At 40.7% G+C, this 19,531-nt stretch overlaps 1 protein-coding gene across 1 annotated transcript in view; it reads left to right on the top strand.

Annotated features, from left to right (window-relative positions):
• Positions 1-19,531, top strand: part of LOC134520958 (ligand of Numb protein X 2-like) — a 31,849-nt gene that overhangs the window by 3,196 nt on the left and 9,122 nt on the right. Inside the window, exons 2-6 of the mRNA XM_063346884.1 lie at positions 9,794-10,256; positions 12,888-13,114; positions 14,523-14,719; positions 16,029-16,397; positions 18,777-18,962. Of these exons, the coding sequence (XP_063202954.1) occupies positions 9,856-10,256; positions 12,888-13,114; positions 14,523-14,719; positions 16,029-16,397; positions 18,777-18,962 (1,380 nt within the window). The 5' untranslated portion in view covers positions 9,794-9,855. The remainder of the gene's footprint in view (positions 1-9,793; positions 10,257-12,887; positions 13,115-14,522; positions 14,720-16,028; positions 16,398-18,776; positions 18,963-19,531) is intronic.

Raw genomic sequence — 19,531 nt, 5'->3', positions numbered from 1 at the left:
GAATGTCGTGTTCTTCATTTGGAATATTCTGGAAGAGAAGTACTGGAAGGGATTATGCATTTTAAAAAAAGTGTTGTCTAGGTTTATCTATTCATTGCCTGGACCTTAACTCATGCAAGTTTTGTAAACAGCTGCAGCAGACTCTCTTTAAAAGCACATTTTCTAACAGTTTTTTTAACTGGGGTTGAGATAAAACTTGACCTGCTCCTCTGAGAGTTTAGGGGGCTTACCTGCGACATGAGTTGTGTTGCCATTGTTGAAAATCCAGTGAATCATGAGCAGCCCTGTTTGTAAAGTTCTCAGACTTACTAACCTCCCACCCCTAGACTAATAAATAACAGATAAATTCTGCTCACCTAGTAAGCACTGTTGCAGGTCCCTAAATAGACAATAAATAAAGCAGTCCCTGCCCTGGGAACCTTAGATCTCAGGATATCCTCTTCTATGCGATCTCAATTGGTAGTGAACAAAAATTGTCCTATGATTATTTCAAGTAGGATACATAAAAATAAACATAATGGGTCTTCTGGGCCTTTTTGTACTTAGGATAAAAAAAACCTAAGTTCCCTGTGAAGTTAACACCTGGGGCTACTTGGCTACTTTACTAGTAATCTCAACAGGCTGAAAACTGAACAGGGAAAGGAGATTGCCTCCCCATTCCTATGTGTACTGGGACTAGAGGTCATTCACGAGTGGCTAAGGAAGAACGTAGCTGCTGCATTGATTTGTGGATAGTGGAAGGACTTTGGTCTGTTGTTCCAGCTCTTTTAACTGGTGAGACAGCAACGCCCATTTTAAAATTATTTTTAGAACAGGGGAAAATATAACGTAATTATCAATTTATGTATACTGTAAATATGTGCCCGATAAGGTAACAGTGGTTCTTAAAGACCTGTTTCTGATACCAGCTTGGACGTAGCTTTAAATCAGGATAAGATTTGAGAAGAAAAAAAGGAAAACAAACAAAAAAAGCTTCTTGCAGTAGTTTGTTTCTCCCCTAGCTGTGAGGGTTGTTTGTTTTAAGTCTAAAGTCAACAAGATACACCAGGAGAAATTCTATGATGAAAAGGCATCTTAAATTACATGTGCAACTGTACTTAAGCTCATAAACCTGAAATACAGATATCCTAAGCAGCAGAATGTGTCTCGAGTCTTTTAAAAATGTGCCATAATACTATTCTGTAAATCTCTAGGGGAATGTAATTCTTAATCCAGAGATTTTTTTTTTATATATATTATTTTTAACTTCTACTATAGGGCTTATTTACTTATGAGCTACCATCTGTGGTGAAGGGCATTTCAGCTACTGGTTGCAGCAGCTCTGCCTGCCCACGGGCACTGGCGGGAGTTTAAGGCAACTTCAAACTTAGCTGCACTCCACCCTGAGGAGCCACAGTTTGAGAAGACGTGGTGTAGGGAATTAGGTGTTGGTTTTTTTTGTTTAAATGAAGATAGCTTGTTTTCTTTCTTTTCCCTTTACCATGATCTGCTGGTAAGATGGGATGTAAAGGGGAATTACAGACTTAATTATCTTTTAATTCAGCTTTTTTAGTTAGTGGGAACAAGCTTGGGCTAGAAAGTACTTTGCACTGGTTTTGATAAAATGCCTTCTTACCCTGTGAAAGGAAGTCTGGGGTATTGTATACTGAGTGGAGTGATACGCCCTGCTCTTGTTGATGGCATCAAGGACGAGCTGGGGCAGTCCGGAGCCGTTGAGGAAAAAAGAGCCAAGACTGGTGGAAACTTGATGGTCCCTCTAGAATAGCACTCTCAGCCATTCTGCATGTTTGTCACTGATCATTGATTTTATTTTGCAGAGTTTAGATTCTCAGTGCCTGTTGATGTAAAGGGCTGCTGTTGTAGATTGTGCCAAACTCTTTAACTTAAAATAGAGCACCATAAAAAAAAAAATAACTGGGGCCAGAATTTGGCTTGGTGTGGGTAATGAAGAGGTCTGTGCTACTTCATGCTGCAGTAAAGCCCTAATCTGATGTTTCTGATATTAACTGCTGTGACTATCTGTCTGTTGATAGGAAATAATTCATTACCAGGTGCAAAACTCTGCTTTCATGCTGGTGGATTGCTTATGGTAAAGTTATGTAGAAAACAGTATTTGCAAAAGTGGTGTTTGCTTGTTTTTAACTAACCTAGAAAACAAATGCTTTCATCCTTAAGGTTGATTAGTTGTTTTTTTTAAACTGAAATTAATTTCATTTGATTTTAAAGTAACACTGACAGAGTGTGATAGAGATTAAAGCTTTGTAGGACTTTCTCACAAGACAGGCAAGGCTTAGAGCTATAAAAACACCATACGTCTACCAAAAGCAACAGTCTCTCGCTTCCCCCATCCACCCTTCTCACATTACTTTTAAATATATATGATGATAACTGCCTTGGTAAGGATATTCAAACAGTGACTTTTAAAAACATACAGTTATATAATGCCGTGTCTGCTTCTTCCCTTGTATGCATCAGAAATTCTGTGATAAAAAAGCATCTGCTTTTTTCTGACCTATATTACAAGTACAACAACCAGATCACAGATGGACAATGATGTACAGGTTTTCTTTTGCCAGGCTACTGCAAGAGTAATAGCTATCAGGGCTGGCTAATTGTGAAGGCTTATACCCAAGACAAGCCTCTGCACATTACCTGCTTATTTCAGATTCTGTAAACCATGGTGCTGTTTTCTTTCTACAGACAAGGAATTTACAGGTAGATACACAGACAATGATGTGGTAAGAGCAGCTGGTATTCATATATAGCCAATAGACACGTGATCTTTACCTCCTGTCCTCAAAAGCAAACCCAGCTCTTTGGAAAGCAAGTGTGCTACCAGATATTTAGATGAACCTAAATCTTAACATCAAATCTCCTAATCCCTCTTTGTTTTGGTTTTGGGCTTTTTGCTTTAATTGCATGAGAACTTTGGTTATTAATTACAGATTAGGTCCTTTATCCTTAAATTATAGCATTGTATTCCTCCTTTGTCTATAGAAAACTTCTCCCACAAACATCAAACTGATTTTTAGGGATGGAATTGCAGATAGCTGCCAAATTCAAAATGTAGGTGAGGTGAGGGTGGAGGTAGGGGTATTTAATTTCCTAGAGAGAGGTGACTAGACACAACAGAAAAAAAGAACACACAAAGAAAATTCACACATGCTGCAAATGGTGAAGCTTTCATAGGAGTCTTTGGGTCAAATTCTGTGAAGAAGCAAATTGATTTAAGCAAGTGATACAACAGAAGAATTCCTGCGAGCAACTTGCACATTTGTGTGGAAAACAGAGTGTAGAAAGGATGGTGGGTATAGCGGAAACATCTAGCAAAGGTGAAAAAGCAGGAAGAAATAGAAATAAAGCAGCTTTTTCTGCAGCACTTCACTTCTACTTGATAGCATTTAATTTATCCATTTTTCAGAGCAGTATGGTAAAATAGTCACTGTTTAATCCCGTTGGAAAAAAAGTGTAGGTGGAAAGCATTTTACACACTACTTAATTCCTTAAGAAAAAGGGAGGAAAGATGAAATTTTTTGGTTCTTGTTACCCAGATAATATAAATTGAATGATAATACCAGAATCTCCTGCTCTGTAGAAAGAATTAGGATTAATTGTTGAAATTCCATTTGTGTAGTCCTGCTACTTAAGCATGCTGAGTCCCTGGCATGACAGTTACTGTTCTGTGGTATCATTAACTGAGCTGAGAAGGAAATGATAAGAGCATATGGTAGCAAGAGAAATGAATTATAAGCGCCAACTTCTTAATTTTTCATGTCAGCTTTTCTTCGTCCTAAAACTAAGTGTATATGTTTGCAGTTTGAACTTTTGATTGCTAGTATGATTTCTAAAATAAGTAATACATGGCTAAGATCTTATGTTGAACTTTCATATATACTAACAAAACAGTTGTGTTTGTTTTTTTTTAAATCTATCTTGAAGCGTGTTATGTTAAAAATGGAAACCCATGTACCATGCTGGAAAGCTGATATTGCGCAAGTTGCTCAGGAGAAAACTCCTTGGGATAGTCTTGCTCTAGTTAACCAAACCTTTTAGCACATCCCCCAGAACAGAGTTTCCTGGAATAATAAGTCTTTTCTAATCTAACAGGACAATGATTCTGATTATAATTGATGAAAATACAATTGGCTTTCTGTTTTCTGGTTGAGAAAACAGATACTGGCCTAGGAGTTCAAGCAGATTAAATACAAAATTGTCCAATGAGCACAGAAACACCAGGGAGTTAGAATACAACTTAATTTCAAATTTGTGGTTGAAGAATGGGCATAAATGATGGGAACGATGAAAACTTCCTTTATGATGAGTACAGTAAAGCAGCTTTGATTTAGAGTTTCTCAATCGAAGTGTTCATATACATGCTGAGCAGTTACTCTTGGAGGTGGCTTATTAGAAACCCTTTGGCTTGAAGGGAAGGTTAATTAGTGAAAGGGTTTCTTCTTATTTAGCTATAAATTTACTATTTACAGAAGCTTTGATTTCTTACTTTTACATTCAGTGGCCTGATCTTCAGCAATATCAGAAAGTAAAAAAGAAAGATAATAGGACGTTGTATCACCACCTGAAACTATTCTTGGGTTCAGTATTGCGGTTTTTCTAAAAGTTGACCTACTTCAAGTATTGCTTATAAAATTCATTTCAACACTATTTTCAGTGCCACTACTGTAAACTAAGGACAGTTTACTCATGGTTGTGAAACACTGCAGCAGCACACTGGAAGTGGTCAGTCAGGACTAGTGTGTTTCATATAAAAAACTCTCCCATTTCACATACGATTTCAAAGTAGCGATGAAATTCAGGGGGGAAAAAAACCCAACCCTGTTACAGAACACTTTCACAATGTACTTCTCTCTGTCTCTAGAATGAAAAAAAAAAAAATTGCCATTCTGTGAAACACAAAACTTCTTAACTGAGTGAAAACTGTTTGAAGAGAGTTTAGCAAAAGTTCTGCCGCTTTTTCTTATGGTTAGACCACTGGGTTTGCTATGTTAGAATCCATCTTGAACTTGCTTTTATATAAGCAGATGGGTCTGGGTTTAGTGCCCTAGTGGTGTGTGCCCTCAGTCATCTTAATCCAGAATGTGCTGGCTTTGTTTTGTCCACCCCAAAAAAATTAATTAATTGTTTAGCCTTTAGTTGGAATGTTGCATTTCCAGTCTCCCAGGGAAATGTAGCTATAAATATAATAACTGGCATAATTATTGCAGTGAACTATTACATAGCAGTATACGTGGGGCACGCGCCCTGCAGTCTTAAAGCTGACTTTTATATTGGGGTTTTCAATAACACAAGTCTATATCAACACATAAGTGCTAACCTACAGGTGCATAAAAACATAAACCCATTTTATTCCAAAACATTTTCCATGGTACAAATAGTTGTTTAATATTGAGAACTAGTTATTTAACAGATATTTTTTTAAAATTATTTTTTAACTAAAGCAGCAGGAGACATTCCTCTGGTCATCCTAATCTGTTAGCAGAAGTTTTACTCTTCTGTTTTGTGTCCTTACAGCAGACTGGTTGTATGTTTCTTTCTTTTGCAATATGGAGCGTGCTCTGGCTCACTCACTATACTTGTGGTTTTATAAATCAGTTGGTTAATAGCAACAGTCTTGATTTTCTTTTTTTTCCTTCTTTTTTTCTTTTCTTTTTTAGTTGTTTTTTGCCTCTTTTTTTTTCCTCAGGAGCTTCCTCTGTGATCTTAGGTAGGTCACTTGAGATCATATTCAGAGACTTACCGAAGCGTTAAATTCCCATGAATGGATGCCTCTGTGGGTCTGTATGTCAGTCTTTCCTGATGTCATTTCTCAGTCTTTAAATGGGAATAGCAACAATGTCATACCTCACAGAGATGTCATTAAGGTAAATATGTTCATGACTGAAAGTGATTTGTATCGAATGCTGGAATTATATGAACAGACAGGCCTGGGCTGAACTGTGCCATACTTTGTGCTCCACATCAGCAGTGGCAGAGTGAAATGCCTTAAAGACAAGGAGCGAGAGTTGTATTTGGAAATTTGGAGACGTCAAAGGATAAGATTGGAAGGAGGGATGTTGCTCTTGGGGTAGCCAGGTACCACAGCCACCATTCCTTTTCAGTCACTGTAGTGCAAGTGGAGGCATGATGTTGGAAAGGTTTCTTAGATAATTATGGTTTTTTCAAAGGATTTTTAAAAAAAGCTATAGAAGTAATTCATCAGTTCTGTTTAAAAGTCTGGGGTGCTTGAGAGAACTAAAGAACTTGGAGAACTGAACAAAGTTTGTCCATCAGGAATGGTGCTGGGTGGTGCGCTGTCGGTGTGGTTCTTGGCATACTCACTCCTAGAGCTATTAACAGCATTGTAGATGTGGAGAGGGGGTGTATATCTGAGGCTCTGTGCCCTAGCAGAGTTAAAACAAGAATAGGCAATGTGCTAATATTGTCAGGAATAGTCTTGCTTTGGCAGGGAAACAGATTAGACAACCTGATAAGTCTTCCTTCAAAAAAAAAAAAAGAAATTCTATTCTTTGAGTCAGTGTTACAGTGCAAGAAATCGTACTTTAAAAAAAAAAGCCAACAGTGTTTGGTTTTTTTAAAAAATACAGTATAGGTAAAGGTGATCCCAAAGAAATCTTTTCTCTAGCCCATACAGGGCAAGAAATGGAAATATAAAGAGATTTCTGCTGGTTTATTTCCTTCAATTATTTGTCATGTATAGGAATGGGGTGTATTACTTAATAATTGAGACTCCAGAGGCAGAGCCCATTAGAGCAGAAACATATGTATATGTCAGGCTTTAACATTTTCATGTAGGCAACAAGTAGTGACTTAGGATCAAGCTAGATCCTTATTTTTGATTCCCTCATATTTTGTGCATTGTGTGTAAGCTAAAACACGTGAGGCCTAGGGAGAGATCCCAGTACTACAGAGCAAGGCACGAGCAGGGAATGTGCCACTCGGGATGGCATTGTTGGAAGGAAGATGGAGAGGGGGAATGGTATAACAAAAAGAGCAACACAAGAACAAAGGGGGTTGTTGGGGTTAGCCTGACCTTCAGAGGTTGGAACAAGTAACTGGAATTTGATGGAAATTGTAAAAGATTGACTATATTTCAAACTTCACTTCCAAAGCTAGATGGACTCTCCTGAAATTGATCTATTTAAGCTGAGGGGAACCATGCTTGTTATGTTGAAACAGTGCATTTTCTAGACACTTAAAGTCTGTCTTGTTGCGCTGAATTAGTCATCTTGCTGAATAAGATGTTAGCAATTTTCCTCTTACAGAACATCTGCTTTCTGACTGAATCAGTGAACAAGCGGCAGGCTTGTTTGAGCCTGCTGTCCTCCCTGTGCTGCTCACTAACTCCTGCCTTGCCGAAGGGTGTGGGCTGGGTTTCATCATGGAGGTGTCAGGCTTAGGTTCCCTGGTGTCTGCAGGAGTGTCCTCCTTGTTGAAAGGACAGTAGTGTAAAAGTAAAATTCACTTTGGCACTTTAGAATGAAATCTTCACACCTTGTTTTCGAGGACATAGAATTGAGCGAGCAGAAAAGCTTAGAGTTACAGGGAAGAAAAAAGCAGCAAGATTGTGGTGATACTTTTATCTTCCACAAATTTTGAAATGACTCATAAATGGAATTCATCTTGTATAACCTTCAAACACAGAACAGAGAATTAATTTGGTAAATAATCTGAAAAAAACCCATATAAAAGTAGTTATCAGCAAAATTACCGTGGGGTTTGTTTTCGCTGAGAAAGTAGATTTGTTTAATCACCTGCCAAAGTTTTATGCAAATACTACAACCCGAAGCACAAGTATTTCTTATTGGTAGATGTTTGCCTTGGAAGCTTGGTGTTTTGTTAACTTCTGGTGCTGAGATGATTGATTAGAATTGGTAGGTGATGTTAAGTGATTGTCTGATGTTGAAATGTTTCCGTTTCGCCTGTAAGATAATTTAAGATCAAATGGAGGCTTTTTATAAAGCAGACAGTAGGGATGCCTGCTTCAGATGGAGGTAAGTACCAAAGAACAGGGGTATTTCTAAGAGAGGAGGGCATGGATACATTTACTTTGCTTTGCTTGTGTGCTGTCTGTGAACTGTGCTTTCTCTTTTGGGGAGCACTGAGTCAGTCATGCAAGAGTTAAGGAGTAATCGCAAACAGAAGAGCTAGGTCTGTACATCCAGCCTAAGTGCTTTCCTCAGGGGGAAGATGCTTTCTGGCACTGCAACAGCAGCAGGAGAAGCAAACAACTCATGCCCTGTACCCACCTGGAACCGTGACAGTAATGTTTTAATCTTTTGAAGTGAACAAGTTTCTATGGCTAGGTAAAAATTCGCCTGTAAAATGGCTTGATTCTGCTGGTGATATGTTATCCCTTTAATTAAACAGCTGACTTATGCTTGACAATTAATTGGAGTGATGTATGATTTTTATTAGAAACCCATGACTAATTTTTTCTTGCCGTTCTTGCTATCTTATTGTTCTTGCCTACCCTCCTCCAAAGTTGCTGCTGCATGCCAGCCGTGTCCTCCAGGCACTGGTGCAGACCAGTGTTCACTCTTGCTTAGGCTTTTACCTGTTCCAGATAAAGCAATTGTTTTCAGGTGTTTTCCATGTTGTCTTTCAGAAATTTTCCATTTCATCACAGTTCTGCAATTTTTTTGTTTTAAAAGACTCTGGGAGTTTTTACATGAAGTTCTAAAAACCAAAAAACAACCAACAAACAAAAAACTCCCCCAAAAAACTCACCACAACAACAACACCCCCCCCACTGTATAATACAGAGTGTTAGCTTCGTCTAGTACCACATTTCCTGCTTCATTAAAATAACTGCCAGGTTAAAAAAAAAATTCCTTCCTGCAGTAGTCTCTGTGCCTGTAGAGTAACCTGCTAGTAAAGTCGCGTGAATTTTATATTTAATTACAATAGGCAAGATTCAAAATGGATGTGACTGGGGACATCTCTGTTAAAATCAGTAGAGCAGCAGCTGCAAAGAACTCAGTTTGCCCCTTATCTTATTCTCCCTAACTGTAAGAAGCTGAAGATCAAGCCTTTGAGTTACATTACAACAAACTGTGATGTGGACAATTTTTTATGTTTTTTGCACTTAGGAAGCCTTAGGCTTTTTATAGAAAATTTGTTTCAATGGGTGAACGTAGGCATGGATGAGTGGGGAACAATGCATTGTTTGTTAAAACAAACTTTTTTGAAGGGAGTGGGCTTAAAAGGAAGGAAATGTGGTTTACATTTAAGTTTCTTCTGAAATTTCTTCCTCTTCTTTTTCCTCATTCCCCCTCAAAACACAGAACAAAAATCCTAACAACTAGGAAGTCCCCAAACTGGTGTTTCACCATACATATCTTTAAAATGTTCAGTATAATCTGGAAAGCCAGAGAGAAAAATTGTTGGTTTAAAATCACTATCTTGGTTATCCTTTCTTCCCATTCTATTCCCTCTCTGGGTTTTCTCCCTCAAGAACGTGCAGCTTTTGTCTCTGCTTTTCCAGTTCATATGTTTGGCAGAGTTTTACCTAGTCTGTGTCAGTGGTGTGTGTAAAGTAATGCAAGCTTCAATTTATCAATGTGCTTAAGCATTTTGATGAATGAGGTCTGTGCATTCTCTGATCCCTGGGTTGATCATTCACAGGGTCACTCTGGAAGAAAGCACCCTAAGGGGGAGTAGGTGGGGGTGAAGTTACAGGGGGGGAACTTAAGGCAGGAATACGATTTAATTTTTAATTGGCTAGATCTAGAGTGGACAGTTGCCTGGAAATTGCTCTTTCTCTTCCTTTCATTAGAGGTCCTCTGTGAGACAGCGACTACGTGACAAGTTTCCTTGCTGCTGGGCCGAGAGTGCCTGATGCTGGCTACCATGGCTGATCCCACAGCAGAAGAACATGCATCCCAAGTTAGTGAACTCTGCTGCGAATGTGGCCAGTTCCACCTCTTGCTGGACAATCATCTCTACAACTTCCAGGATGAAGTGGACGATGAACTCATCTGCCATATCTGCCTTCAGCCTCTGCTCCAACCCATGGACACCCCCTGTGGACATACGTACTGTTTCAAGTGCCTTGAAAACTTTATGCAGGAGTATAACTTTTGTCCTATGGATCGGAAAAAGCTCTCTTTCCAGCAGTGCCACAAGTCCAGCCTTCTAGTACGAAACCTCTTGGATAAGCTGATTGTCTTCTGTCCTTTCAAGGCAGAGTGTCAGCAGACAATGCAGCGGTGTGAACTAGAAGCTCATCTGCAGAACAGGTGCCTTCCCATTTACATTCTATTATTGCTCCTTGTATAATACCATCTGTCTGTTGTGCTTCTCACCAGAAAGATCCATTCTCAGAACAGTTCTTAAACTGGGGCAGGATGGGACACCAGAAATGACAGAGGGTGAGGCCAGAAAGGTGGGTGGGTGAAGACAGTGTAATTGTGCATGTGTGTTAGGGAGGCCGGCTCACCTACACTACAGAGGCAAAGGGCGAGGTGCTTGCCTGCTTGCATGTGAGTTGTCCGCAGACCCAGAACCTATCAAATGTATAAAAATCTGTGTGTCCTGAGCTGGGGCACCTGACTCTGAAAATTATTATAAACATGTTTATTCTTGTTTCACTTGTGCAGAGAAGAAAGACAGGCGCAAAGTCAACACTTTGGAAGCAAGGGATCATGCATTGTTGCTAGTTTAATTGGTCCAATTAAGATGTGCAATACATGTCTTTGATCCAAATAATGTAAGTCCCTCCAAGCTGCGCTTTATGCAGTTGCTGAATCACCTACTTATAATTTCATTATCTTCTCTCGTTCTTTTTCTGAGAAAGAGAAGCGAATGAAAAATACTACTTTTTTTTCTACCCCTCCCCCCTTTCACAGGGGAAGGTAGACTTTTTATTTTTCTTGCACTTGCAATCAGAATCAGAGATGCGTTTTGGAGCTTCCACTGCTGGTTGAGCTGGGGACAGGCAGAATATTGTAGCTTTAAAAGAAGTGCAGGTGGCAAAGATCTCTTGCCATGGCGCTTGAAGAACGCTTGTTCCTACCTAGTTAATGATTGCAGGAAAGGGAGCTAAAAGGGAGCTAAGTACAAGCCCTGCTGCAGGCGGGAGCAGACCTTTATTGCAGTGTGCATTTTGTCAGTGGGCAATGAGAAATGCAACAGGCTTGGGTTCCCTTCAGCTATGTTGTAGCATTTTGTGGCAATGCCATATTTTAAAAATAGGTCAGCCAGTGTACAGGGAACGGTTACGCTTATGGTACCTTTGTAGTTCCTGCTGAGGATGAATCCTTGCGGTTCTTGCTTGTCTTTGGTACCCACGAGTTGAGAGCTTGTTTTAGAGCCAGGGGAAGTGACAGAGGATGCTTGTGTGCCCCTTTCCCTCAATCTGAACGTTTATAATCCCCTTTTTCTTTAACTAACTCTTTATAGTGCTTTCTTGTTATCATCTTGTTATCCCTACTTAGACTGCAGGGACAGGGCTGTGCAGCTGGAGTGTAACTGGGGCCATGGCCCATACCAGGGCTGGGCCTTCCTCTCTGCTCTGTAAATCTATCCCGGTATCAGTAAACTTCTGTCACTTGCTAATCCCTTTGGCACAGGAGTTAAACACAGAAGAGGGAGGCACCCTTAAACGTTTATGTTAGAGACCTGTCTGGAAACTGTATCATTCTGTTACACATTTCATAGCTCTTTGTATCTTCCTTGCGGAGAGTGTGCTCTAAAAAATTCAATCTAAAAAATTTCACCTGGGCTGTAAGCATAGTTAGAAAAATGATTAAAAAAAAAAAAAGAGAGAGAAAAATCACACCGGGATTTGGGTGTTCCTGTTTTTTAGTTTTAAGTGAGATTAACTGATAGCAGGAGGCTTAAGGAAATAAGAAGCATCTAGGAATTCGTTTTCTTGGGGGATTTCTCTGCCCTTTGCAAAATGAATTTGTTTCTTGACATCTTGAGAGGGACATGTGCACAAGTGGTTCAATTAGCTTCTGTCTTTAAATTTCAGAGTCATCTTACAGCGTGGAGAATAAATGACTAGGGATAAACCAGAGGATGTAATACTGGGATGAGACTTGTTTAGCCAGAATGTAAATAGTTGAGTTTAATTTGAAAAGTGACTCTGGTAAACACCCAATACCACTCATGTCTCTGAAAGTGATGCTTTTGCATTCGTCACCCTCGGCACCTGCTACCTTGTTTATAAGTACTCTTGATAAAAGAGCTTCTTTTTCCTCATTCATTTTTGCTGAGATAGGCTGGCTGAGGTGTAGCTGCATACAGAGCGCATTTTGTTGAACCTTGGTGTGGGGAGCAGTCAGTGGGATTGTAAACTCCTCTAAATTGCTCCCATTCCAGTAGAGCCATCACCTGCGTGTACTGGAGCTGGAGTGCTGTCTGAGGGTCAGTTCTCATCCATCAAAAAAAAAAAAAAAGGCAAGCCTTGCTGCTCTTGCATGTTACTGGTTTGTTAAAAACAAAGCCTAATTCAAAGCTGAGCTTGAAACTTGAGCCAGTTCCTTTGCATAAAGATACGATTCATAGTCATCTCTAAAATGTCAGAGCTTATATTTTAAGAGGTATTGTTTTCTTCATCAAATGTTTGCCAGGTAAATATTTAGCAAGGGAGACTCCTGTTGCTATTACATTCTCCTTTTTAAAATAAATTGCTTAATAATTTTGAAAGTTGTAAAATAACAAGCCTGCTCTGAAGCTGATACCAGTACAAGTAGAAGCTGGAGTCCAAATGAGAATAAATATTAGCATCTGTGATACAAGCTTTGCAGCTGATGAGATCTTGAACATGCTGCCTCACCTACCTTTGTCAGTCAGAGCTTGCATGTGCTAGGTTAACCATGCAGGCAGAGACTAGTGACTTACAGTCCCTGACAATCTCTCTCTAGGTGTCCTGGTTTCAAGAAATACAAATCTGAACTACAGCGGAAAAAGAATCCCATTTCCAAAGGGAAGGAGGATCCCCCTACCAAGGTGGAGACAAACACGCCCAAGGATCCAGAGGTACCAAGTGGAGGATCATCACTTGTGGCAGAAAGCTCTGCAGCTGCCGTGGTATCACTAGGGACTGCAGAGCCTGGACTGGTTAATCCAGCTTTTGAGGAGACTGAAGAAGGTGAGAGTTTGATACAGAAAGGTAATTATGTAATTACCGTTTATAATATAAAAATGAGGTAATTATCTTGACAATTCAGTTTTTAAAGTGTCCCCAACATTCTTAGATATCCTCAATGCTATTCAGCCACTAGTCATTATCAGAGTACTCTTTCTCCTCAGCTTGTCCTTGAGCAGAGGGAGATGCTTTCATGTGCATCAGGTGTGGCAGGATCTGCTCACAAGCACAGAACTGTCTCTGCAAAACAATTCTGAGAATCTGTTAGACTGCAGTGAATATTTGCAGTATTTGCAGAAACAAAGGCAGCCCCTGTCAATGTGAACACGGAGCACTTCGTGCACTTGCAGAAACCAAATCATTAGTAGTTAGGAAATGTTCCAGCTTCTTCTTAATCTTGTTAAAAAAGTTAAATATACAGTCAGTTTCCTGGAGTGGTCAGTACCTCCCTAATGGCGTGCAGCAAGTGTGTTTTTATAGTGTAACTCAGTTTTTGGATTAATAGTCAGTTATGAAACTCTTGCAGATAAAAGTAACCATCTCCACTTCAGTATAGAACCGCTTGTCTCAACCCCTGTTAGAAGGCAGCAGCGTGGAAATCTCTGTGCCTTGTTTCAGAGTTAGTCTGAGTTTCCAAGTGCAGGCGCTGGAGCTGTGCTGTGCCTGTGCCAGAGTTAATACACAGGTCAGTTTACTTCTCTGTTGGCTTTTTCCCGAGGTACACTTGGGGCAGGTTTTGCATCTCTTGTGTGACAACTGCAGTTCACCCTGACAGGCAGTGCGCTTGGTTTCATTAGTGTGGGGCCTGCCGAAATGTTGCAGCGCTGGTAGATTTAATGCCACTTGCTAACAACAACTTTCATCTTCAAAGTGTCTGAGAAGCATTGCTTAGTCTTCAGCATGCTGTAAATAGGTAAACATTACTCCTGTTTTACAGGGGGTGGGAAAAGAGGAGGAAAGGAAATTAGAGGAGTGAAGTTGCAGTGAGCTACTTGTGGTAAAGTCACCACAACAGCAGGCCAGTAATTACAGCTCAGTAGTCCCCTTTTCTAATGGGCATCGTGGAAATCGGCATTTGTCATGTGTGCGCTTCTAGTACGACAGCAGAAAAATAAATCTCTAAATGGCAAGTGAAACATACTGAATGCCCTTTAATAAAAAGAAATAACGAAAGAGTTTAAATTTGCCATAAACTAGGAGATTATAGGAAACATTATGGAGAAACTGTAAAGAAACAGGGTCTTTTAAAGTTGTTTTTTTTTATCTGACCTATTGTTCCCTCTCCTGATAGCTGCTTTCCCCCTCCAGACACTACTTTGGACACAGCCTGCCAGTGTTACAAATCTTGTGGTGCTATGTGAAGGAAAATTCTATTAATGTGTTGGTTTTTGTCTTCAATTTCCACAATCAGATCTTCCTCAGAGAACTAGTCTTGTGGCTGAAACGACCACAATTGAAATTCATCGAGAAGACCCAGAGGAAGAGCTGGGGATGAGGATAGTTGGGGGTAAAGACACCCCACTAGGAAACATTGTTGTTCAGGAAGTCTTGCGGGATTCTGTCATTGCTGCAGATGGAAGGATAGCACCTGGCGACCATATTCTTGAGGTAGGTGAAACCCCACTGGTAGTCCGATTGCTTCCCTTGACTGAGGGGAGGGCTGGGGCAGGAAAGTTACCTAGAAAAACTGGGAAATCTCTACAGCTGAGAGTTTAAAAGCACTGATCAGACTTGCGTGTCAGTTGCTCTGTGTATCTTTTGGGGCTGAGAAGCAGGCTTTTGAGTTTCCTTCCAGTCATACTCATATTTACTTTACATATTTGACAGCTTTTTGAAACTTGGACCGTTTTGGATAAATTAAAAAGATTTCTATTTGATAAATTTCACCCAGTAGCACCATTTATCTCCAAAGGACTGGGCTCTAGTTAGGAAGTCATATAATTGCTTGCTCTGCTATGTGTTGCTTAAGCTGCATATTCTCAATGGGCAGGTCCAAAGTTTAAGACTTTACAACTTGAAGTAAGCATCAGATATGTAATGTGAGTAATCAAGTGCACCAGCCTCATACCATGCTGACCCACGGCCAGGTGTAGTTTCCAGATTAATCATGTTGCATGGCAGTGGGCTGATCAAGGTGACAGAAGCTTGTATGCAGCAGTAAAGCCTAGATGCAGCGAGAACTGTTAGCGCCTCCCGGCTATGGCTGCCCAACCATTTGACAAGCCATAGAGACCTAATTATCCTGTTGGACTTCAGTATGGACTGGCAGCCCCACATGCACAAGTGGCTGATACGATCTGCAAGTTGGTTTCTTAGAACAATAGAGTAACTTCTTTTTTATCCAGTTGTGTTGCACATGTCTCAGTCTTGACTGGGTTGTAAATAGGACAGATCCCCTTTCAATATCCTAAAAGAAGACTGCACAGAGTGACAACAGACAAAGCAAAAACTAGCTTCTCAGAGTTGCCTTGGTAAAGCCATGATTAGACTGATAATTCCAGAAGCTTGCAGACTCTGGACCACTCTTTAACTTAAGAGCGAGGATGGGTAGTCTCCAGTTTGAGGGTTCTACCTCCAAGTGTGTATCGAATGCTGGAAGTTAAGGGTAGGCAGTTCTGCATTGCCATGGGATGGATGTAACAATTCAATATTTTGCAGTTTCAGATTTGTTAATTACGTGAATTGTCCTGTCTTGTCTATGTCCTCAGCTATTCACCATCAACTATGGTCTAATTTCATCTGCTTTCTTCTGCATACTTTTTTTAGAAACTCTGCTCTCTAATGTGCATCAGAAGCAGCTGCTTCAGTCACAGCATTGCACAGGGAGTTGTCTCCAACTTTGTGATATTCTGCACTGTGGACAGTGCCTAAATTATGTAGGTTCTGATTAGTGACTCTGGTTTGTTTGTCTTTCTAGGTGAATGGCGTCAACATCAGCAGTGTGACTCACTGCCAAGCTGTCTCCTTCCTGCGCCACCCAGGTCCTGTTCTCCACCTCATGGTCTTGCAGGAGAAGGGTTTTTCCAATAAGACTGCACAGCAGGATTCCACTTCTGCTACGAATCGGGAAGTGATCCACGTTACCTTGATAAAGAGAGACCGATCTGAACCCTTGGGAATCAAACTGATCAGGAAGACAGATGAGGCAGGGATTTTTATTCTAGATCTGTTAGAGGGAGGTTTGGCAGCCAAAAATGGAAAACTGAGTCGGAATGACAGAGTCCTGTCAATAAACGGCCAGGATTTGAGGCAAGGAACACCTGAGGCTGCTGCGCAGATAATCCAGGTAATTTATGACGTGGTGAGGTTGTATGGCTAATAACTGCAGCTGTCTGCATTGATGGCAGGGCTCCTGTTCTGACCCAAGGGCTAACAGAACACTAGAGCAAACTGCGTTCCCTGAAATATCTCTTTGGGAAAGTGACTTCCCTGCGGGTGTGTGGGAAGCACTGCTTCCAAATGAAGATAAACATGAAGAGTGGGAATCCATTGTGAGTCACCTCTGACAAGTCTGAAGTGAGGCAGTTGCTCATGGCACTTCAGTTCAGCTAAGGCAGTTGGATCTCCTTTGTGGTGTGGTGTTCGGAGCCTTTTTTGCAGAGTGAATGTTTGTATGCGCTGTGTGGATGTGTGCAGCAGAGACAAGGAGAGATTAGGAGAGCCTCTCCTGTGTCAAAAAGGCAAACTGAAGGTGGTGGGAGATGTGATAGACTGGCAGCACAGAACAGAAGAATGCTTTTGACTGATTTTAAGCCCTCTCCCCATTTTACCTGTATTTGGGAAGGGAGGCGCTTCAGGCTAAAAACATTCTAAAATCCTAAATGGGTAGAAGAGAGGTGGTTCTTTCCCTGTGCAATAGGAATGTGCTCCTGTTGCAGCATGCCAAATGTTTTGGTGAAAGAAGTGGGCAAGGGATTTTGGTTAAGGATTAAGGATTGCTATGTGTGCAGCAGATGTCGTGTAGATCAGTTTAAATTCTTTATCTCCCTAGGCGATGACCTCCAGTTTCTGTTTTTATCTAAAGATCCTGACACAATACATCTCATCACATATTGTTTATATCCCGGAAAGGATCTGAGGTCAGCAGCGAGGGAGAGCCAGTTCTCTTCCTGGTAATCAGCAGAGGAGTGCAGTGGCATGGGAGAAGAGAAAGAGCAGAGTTCCAGTACTGAGATCCTTTTCTATGTTATATACATGTGATTCCATTCTACGGCCTCTTAGAATTTTGTTTGCATCCCACAAGTGCTGCTGTATTTCTGTTGTAATGTGCAAACATAACTCCCATGAGAACTCTTTCTTGATCCACTGAAATCAGTAACCAAAGACTCAGAACTGGCTTCATTAGGTTTGGGGATTGAATTCCTTTTGAAGTGACATTTGTGGAAAACTGTGACAGTCTTCCAAACGTTATCTGTTCTTCTGAGGGCTAATTCAAACTCTTCATTAAATGTAATTTTAATTTTCATGGTAAACCGTTTGCAGAAAAGTCCTTCTACCTGTAAAGTACCATTTACAGCTATAGATATAGATGCTCAGCTATACGTACTGTACGCAGGCTAGTACCCATGGTTGAATGGGAGGGCAAATCCCCATCTTAGGATGTGATGTTTACAATATATTTTATGAAGACATGGAGGTGTGCCAACTTGTCTGGAAAAAAAATTGCTCTATCTGCAGTGACTTTGGAGACAAGAGGCATTTAAATTTCAGAAAAGAAAATCTCTCCTGTACTAGTTGAAAAAGAAAACAAACAAACAAACAAAAAACCCAAAAACCCACAAACAAACAAACAAAAAAAACCAAACAAAAAATCCAAAGCAGTTGATGCAGTCCCTCTTCCGAGGCCAGGGAATTTACTGCTGCCAGGGTGCTGTGGCACCAGGGAAACAGAGTGCCAAGTCAAGAAGTGAGAGTGGCAACCGTTTTTCTCTCATCCGTTGCAGGAAATGCCCAAAGTAAGCACATACGCCTTACCCCAATGGAGTCCTTCACAATGAGGTTTTGTCAAACTATCTGAAAGAACAAACCAAATTAGAAGAGCAGTAACAATAGTGAATACTTTCCCTGTAGTTCTGCCAAGGCCAGACTTACAGCTGGTTAAGTGTTTAATTGGCAGCAACCTTAGACAAAGGGTCATGCCTTCAGGTACTCTGGGGAAAAAAATGGGTGGAAGATGTTGAACAATAGACATGGTACATAAGCTGGGAGGGAAGGAGTTTCAACGAGTTTCTTCACAATAAAAGAAAAAGCATCCAGTACTTGTATCACGGTCGTCCATCATGTGGACCAGTCAGCGTTCTAGCTCTGTTCATTTTGTATCACAACACAATATGCTATTTTGGTTATTTATAGTGAAGTGGGGGAATTAATCATCCTTTTCCATTTTCTTGTTTGGCATTTGTGGGGGAGGGAGGCATGAGCGAAGCCTGCCTCTACTCCTGTTCCTTCTGACTAACACTTGCTAATTCCTTTTTTTCTTTTCACCATAGGATTCTGTGACTCTTCACAAAAAGCACTGCATCATGTTGCATAGCCCCGTTTCAGACTCTTTGTAGAAACTAATGCCAATCCTCCTCTTTCCCCAAGAAAATCACAGGAGCCATCCCTAATTTCTAATTTATTTTTCTATCTATTTTCTTTACATTCTTTTTGTTTCTCCTGGCAGACTACTGAATCAAGAGTGAACTTTGTCGTTTTGAGGCAGCCAGGCGTACAGCTGTCGGACCTGGTAGAAGATGGCAGCACATCGAATAACAGCAGCAGCAGCAGCAGTAGCAATGGAGGAAGCCCTGTGCACCATCGGAGACGACTGGACCAGAATCACTATAGACGAAAATCTACCTACCAGAAGGTAAGTTTTGCAAATAATGGGAAGAGCGCTGCTTATTCTCGATCTAGCAGATCTGTTATGTTTGCTCTGTGATGGCGATTTATCATATAAGACTGATCAGCTCCATTTCTTCTTGAGCTATTGCAAAGCAGCCAATTTGTGACTTTTGGTACTGGAGAACCGTACATGGGTCATCTACTGGGAAACACAGTTTTTTAGGGAAATGTCTCTAATGTTGATGCAGAACCAGTATTTAATCCTTTCTTGTCTGGAAAGGGCAATGGGAAATTTACCATCCATGAGATGCTTGGGATTTGCTTCTTGGCATCCATCAGGCACAAGATGTTGAGGGTATTGCACAATGACACTAGGTTATGCTTCTGGTCTGGAGCTAGAGGGCTTTATGGTACAGAAGTAGGAACTACACAAATTACCCTGTAGTGCTCCTATGACTTCAGTGCTGCATCTGCCAGCCGTTTGCATATTCTAGGAAACAGTATGAGCAAGAGGCGAATCACCAGCCTGCTGTACTGAGAGATTTGCTCTATGTTTAGAACGTCCATTTGAGTGAGAGAACTTGCTGCAACGGT

This window comes from Chroicocephalus ridibundus, chromosome 9 (assembly GCF_963924245.1).
Source record: "Chroicocephalus ridibundus chromosome 9, bChrRid1.1, whole genome shotgun sequence".
Classification (NCBI taxonomy): Eukaryota; Metazoa; Chordata; class Aves; order Charadriiformes; family Laridae; genus Chroicocephalus; species Chroicocephalus ridibundus.
This window is presented reverse-complemented; position numbering and strand designations above follow the sequence as displayed.